Source organism: Oncorhynchus kisutch, linkage group LG10, assembly GCF_002021735.2.
Source record: "Oncorhynchus kisutch isolate 150728-3 linkage group LG10, Okis_V2, whole genome shotgun sequence".
NCBI lineage: Eukaryota > Metazoa > Chordata > Actinopteri > Salmoniformes > Salmonidae > Oncorhynchus > Oncorhynchus kisutch.
Window position 1 is genome coordinate 55,574,008 of NC_034183.2, and position 6,000 is coordinate 55,580,007.

Here is a 6,000-nt window from a genome sequence, read left to right on the forward strand (position 1 = left end):
ACCACAAGCAACCGATGATGAGATAACCTTGCTGCGATTTTATATGGCTTTTTCTTGTTGTTGACCATTTGCAATGAATCGGAAATAAAAATGTGGAGTTTAGTTAGACTCTGCCTGGCAATCTGAAAAGTTGTTAGCAGCAGAGACAGTTACGTGACAACCCCGAAGCTTCACTTATGCGCCCATTAAAAGTTGATATTATCAGTGTTCATTGCTGCTATTACAGACTGCAAATGACACCAGCCATATGCACAGTCCCATGACACCAACGAACATCCTCCATCTTCACAAGTCATTTGGCAGAACTTTAGTCGGATGTTTTGAAGTGTCACTCTAGTGGATGAGTATTAATGATATTGTGCGTTGTTCCCGATCTCTGTCATCTAAGGTCCTGTACTAACACATCCACAGTTAAATCTGATGGTTGAGCCAGTTTCAAATGTCCTTTAAAAAGAACATTGAAGGCTTTTTGTTATGTATGGTACATGTATTGCCTAACACTGCACCAACCTAAATAGCTGCTCTTTATTTCGGTCTTATACTGCGGAGTATTGGCATTTCTCATTCCAACATTCCTTGCATTGCTTCTCTTGTCCTCTTTGGAACTATCCCTTTACATTTACATTTGTAAGCTGTAAATACGAGCTCAAACAAGCCCATTTCAAACTAAAGTCAGTAATGGAAAAAGAGGCACAACAACGTAGGTGGGTTTTTTTTTTAAATCCATGGAGAATGTGCATTTTGCCCCCCAATGTTGAAGGCCCACTAATGATGCTGTGATTTTTATTTAAGCCTGTTGTGGATTTCACAGGCTGCCATGTGATCCAGGGACCTGGGAATACCTGAGAGACCAGTGAAGACTGGTGTGAGCCACTGCCATTGTTGTCCTAATGCCTCCTTCAATTATCCACAAGCAGCTCATTTGTACACGAGCCCCTTACTGATGGCTAAACAACCCCTGCTGGTTTTCCACCAACTTCTCCCCTGATTAGCTGGATCAATGGGCATTAGAGGAACCCGGGACAGACCAAACACAGCAGGGGGGGGGGTATACTTTCAGAAATCCCTCTGTCTACCTGTGTGCCAAGGACAAATGGAACGGAGATGGCCATTCAGTATTCAGTGCTAACCCACACACAATGTTTATTTACCCACCCTTCAAACTAGACACTTTTAATCTATTTTCCTTTTTTCTTTAGAAAAGGCAAAGCCAATAAACGACTGGAGAAATGGCAAAGCCAAGAAATGACTAGGGGCTGCTGGAGCAGAGTGAACGTTAATGCCTCACTGTCGCACGCATACACACGCACCAATAAACATGCTCACAGATTCAGCTTAACGTAGAGATTGTCCAGGTATTTCTGATGTTTGTCTATTGACCTCTATACCTGTGCGTAGGCTTTATTTAGTGTTTGAACAGGTGTGGATGAAAGCCCCACTGGAGAGGAGAGAGAGGTGCTGTCCTCTGACTAGACAGTGATTCACCTTCCCCTGGTGTTGGGAGCATGGCTTTGGCCAGATGTCTCCTGCTGATGTTCTGGAACTGATCAAAGGTATGCAGTTCAAACCGCCAGTCTGTGGTGACAACCATGACAGTGGCGTGTTCTAGCCGCCGTCTGATCCGATAAGCAGTTAGCGGGGTGTGTCAGGTGATGCGTATCTCCGGATTAATTGACACACCTGTGTTTCATTCACATCATAGACAGTCGGTCCTCATCATGATCAACTCATCAGAGATCCTTCAACACCGGGCTACAGCTGGGCTGCTTGGGAAAGGTGTGGATGATCTTTAAGAGTATGCACAGCAACGTGAGTTGATTATGTGAGAGAAAGAGTGTGTGTCTGCGTGCGTGCGTGTGTGTGTGTGAGAGAGAGAGTGTGTGTGAAGGTGTGAGACCTAATTATTGTCTATAAGTTTTGTAGTGGATACGTGTAGTGGATACGTGTAGCTCTTATGTGAGAGAATGCTCTCTCTCTGTCACGGTCTGTTGGAGTACAGTGCTGTATTACCTTCCTTCCAGTATATGTGGAGATTTACTTTGAGGCCCCGTACTAAGCTGTGATTTGGGACAGTTTACCTGATGACATGAAAGAGGGATTGAGTAACTCTTAACATATTACATAGTAACAAAACCTGTTTGCATCTGTGTATAACACTGGTAATACCTGTTTATAAGTTTATTCGATTTTATTTAAATGTATTTAAACTTGGAAAATCCCATTGAACCCAAGGCCAATTTTACAAGGGAGCCCTGCACGCAATCATACAAATTCACAATATTTACAATTCCAACGCTTGCAGTGATCATTATTCCCATGAAATCCCTATCGATTGGAATCTCTATGTCAATGTAATCGTTACAGTCTTTATGTTAGAATTGTGTATATTACTTGGAGAGAAAGAGGAGACGTTATTTTACAAATAAAAATCTCGGTGACATGAAATCAGTGCAAATTCCAGTTGAAGCTTGACTGTGAAAGTTATCTGTTTTCAAAGGCCAAGGAGCCCTGACCCACAGCCATTGTCAGTGAACTCTGTCTTCAGTCGAAGACCAAACAAAACCTTCTATTTGAACAGGTGATCCTATTTTAGATAGAAGACTAGTAGAGACTAGATGGGACAACTTTAGTCATTTAATGACAGCATTTCCATTGTTTTTGTTGAACATTTCATTTGAAAGATTAGACCTAGCTATTAGGAAAGCATTTCTTTTTAATTGTATAAACTTTTGGGGTGTATAATGACTGCATTTAGTGGATGTAACATCCAAAATGAACATCAAGATCAGGAAATAAGTGTTAGGTAAACATTTTCGATCCAGCTAATTGTCATCATTCAACTTCATGTCAATTAGGTGGTGTAATTAGCGTGAACTTGTTTACCTTGGCAACAGTGGCTCTGTGTTTGGCACCTCTGAGCCTGTTTTGATCCTCTCCGAAGGGCTGTACCAGTTTGTCATCGGAATCCTTTCTTCTTCTTGTGCTTGACAACCATTAATTGAAAGACGAGCGATATTCTCAAGTATTTGTGGTCTACGTGTTCAACTGAACGTTCAAGCTTTTTGTTTTTTTACTGTCATTTCCACACCTTGACGTCTGATCCATCACTTTGATTGAAATTTTCCGAAGCTACAAGATGTCTTAACTTGTTCAAAGTAAACCTCAGACACCAAATCCATGCAGAGTGCAACATGAAATGGAGGGGGGAAGCTGCTGCTATAATGTAAGTTGAATGCGAAACCTTGTATGGGATTGGTGTGTTGAAGAAGATAAAGTGTACATTGTGTTTCTAAATGGACTTTGATTGAATGATACCGTGGTGTGAAAATCTACCTGGAGATGGATCATGGGTCAGATTCACATTCCTGTCTCCATTTCTCTGAAGCCCAGCCCTCTCTCTCACACCCAGGAGTCAGTCTGGGACCACTGTGAGTCATGTGACTGCTGAGGAAGGAGGGGGGAACAGCAGGATAGGAGAGAGAACCTCACCAGACTAAGGTGAGACCCCCTTACCTGCTGAGTGCAGTCCTCTCTCGCCTTCCCACCCATCACCTGCATCTCACTTGAGCTCCTCCTGAGTCTCCATGTCAACCTTCATCTTAGGTAGCCTTCTGGATCGAGAGTCAATGTATGGCTGATGACTGCAATTCATCCCTCAGAATTGATGGTGGAAGATTCTGTGATTCCTTTCATTCTGGATCTGGTGATGTACTTATTTGATTTCACTGTGGTAAAGAAGCCTCGAAACTTGACTCTGCTCCATTTTGTGCCAACCTCAACAAGAATGTTTACTCCGATATTGTGAAGTGCTCCTGAGATACGTCCCATTGTTTTGGTATCAGACTGTCCCCTTAATACCAGTGGATTGACACTTAAGACTCTGGACTCCTCTAAGAGCTTTTGGATAATGTTTGGCCCTGGGCAGTTGGTCTCCACTCTTCTACCTGCGGTCTTCCACTCCTCCGCAGCTCACTTCTTCCCTGCGTTCCCCACCAGACTGGGCTCCCCTCCACAGATCCTGATCCCTGGGCCCCTGATCAGCTATGAGTCCCTGCGGAGTTACTTGCAACCAGAGCCCTGCAAAGAGGCTCTGTTCCTGGCCACACAGGCAGCTGGGATGGGGCAGTTCACGGCCAGCATGGGTGAGTTCCAACCAACAGTCTGCCTTAGAATGTCAGAATTACTGTAACTTTGGAGAACACATGGATATTTACATTCATGTGTGACAATTTATTACAGATACGTGTTGGCTTATTAGTTGGTGGAATGTGTTTTCTCATAGAGACTCATTGAGCACTATCTAATGGCAGTGTAAATGTTTACAAAAGATTTTGCTAACAGCTCCTAACTAACAATCAATTATCAAGCACGCTCAAAGAGGGCCTAATGAACGGCGGCGCTAATTATCCAATCTAGAGCCATTAGTTCCTTGTCAACCGTTGGCGATTGTGTAATTGGTGGTTGTGCTGTGCTTTCCAGATGAACAGAGGCCAGTGAAGCAGCGTCGTGCGCGGGCCAACTACAGCAGCTGGCAGCTGGAGGAGCTAGAGAAGACCTTTGAGAACACCCACTACCCTGACGTCTTCATGAGGGAAGCCCTGGCCCTCAGACTGGACCTCATCGAGGCCAGAGTGCAGGTACAGTCCCAACACCCTCTTCCTTACAAACCATTTTCACTAATGCATGAACTCTGATTTCTAGAAGCCATCTTTGTTTCTATCAGCTTTCATGCCACAGTGTTACTGTATATATATATATATATATAAAAAAAAATATTATTTGTTTATGACTAAAAACTGTTCAATCTAGTGGATACTGAATTTTTTTTCAAAACGAATGATTTGCATTGTAAGAGATTTCACTCTCTCATATTCTACATATTACATTGATTCTATTTTCACCAGGTGTGGTTTCAGAACCGCCGGGCTAAGATGCGGAGGCAGCTGAAGTTGCAGGGCCAGCTTGGAGAGCCATTTCCCAGGAAGAACAATGCTGAGGACACAACAGACAAACCCAACAAGAGCTTACCGGAACTAGAGAGCTCTGACGGTGAGCACTGGGTGAGGAGGCAGGAGAAAGGAAGCTATCCCTGGACTAAAGTACCTCGTTCTGCTGTAGTGACCACCCCCATACAGGGTATGATTCAGGGGCGGGCAGGGGAATGGGAGGGGATGGAGGGGCCCAGTCCAGAAGAGTTCCGCTGCTGTAGCATTGCCAAGCTGAGAGCCAAGGCCAGGGAGCACGAGGCTGAGATCCACAGCACTGTGGCCAGGTCAGGAGGAGGAGAGACATCAGCACTGCAGACACAAACACAGAACACTGACGACAGAGAGAGCAACTGATATGGCTCTTTCTCTCTGCATGGCTTTTGCAAACAGGTCCCTAAGACCTCATCATGGTTGAGGCAACTTGCCTAAATACTCCATACTTGGTTTTATTAATTCTGTTATTCAATGAGGATATGAACTAACATTTACAAAAGGTGCTGATTTTTTGTTTAATATTATATGAATGTACTGTGTTTTGAAATGCCATTATTTTTCTGTACTGGACAACTTTTTCTATCAACAATCACGCTAAACATGTATTTTTAATGTTCAGACTAGGAAGAGGTGAATGCTTTCCAAAATATATAGTATACCCATAGTAACATCTACAAATATATAGTATATCCACAGCAACATCTTATAAATATATAGTATACCCATAGTAACATCTTATAAATTAATAGTATATCTACAGCAACATCTTATAAATATGTAGAATATCCACAGTAACATCTTGTAAATTAATAGTATATCCACAGCAACATCTTATAAATATGTAGAATATCCACAGTAACATCTTATAAATTAATAGTATATCCACAGCAACATCTTATAAATATATAGCATATCCATAGTAACATCTTATAAATATATAGCATATCCATAGTAACATCTTATAAATATGTAGTATGTCCACAGCAACATCTTATAAATATGTAGTATATCCACAGTA

At 42.5% G+C, this 6,000-nt stretch overlaps 1 protein-coding gene across 1 annotated transcript; it reads left to right on the plus strand.

Annotated features, from left to right (window-relative positions):
• Positions 1 to 3,526: 3,526 nt before the first annotated feature.
• LOC109891937 (paired mesoderm homeobox protein 2-like) lies at positions 3,527 to 5,683 on the plus strand. Its single transcript, XM_020484389.2, has 3 exons — positions 3,527 to 4,142; positions 4,480 to 4,637; positions 4,905 to 5,683. The coding sequence occupies exons 1-3, from the start codon at positions 3,908 to 3,910 to the stop codon at positions 5,340 to 5,342; spliced, it is 831 nt and encodes a 276-aa protein (XP_020339978.1). The 5' UTR covers positions 3,527 to 3,907; the 3' UTR covers positions 5,343 to 5,683.
• The last annotated feature ends 317 nt before the right edge of the window (positions 5,684 to 6,000 follow it).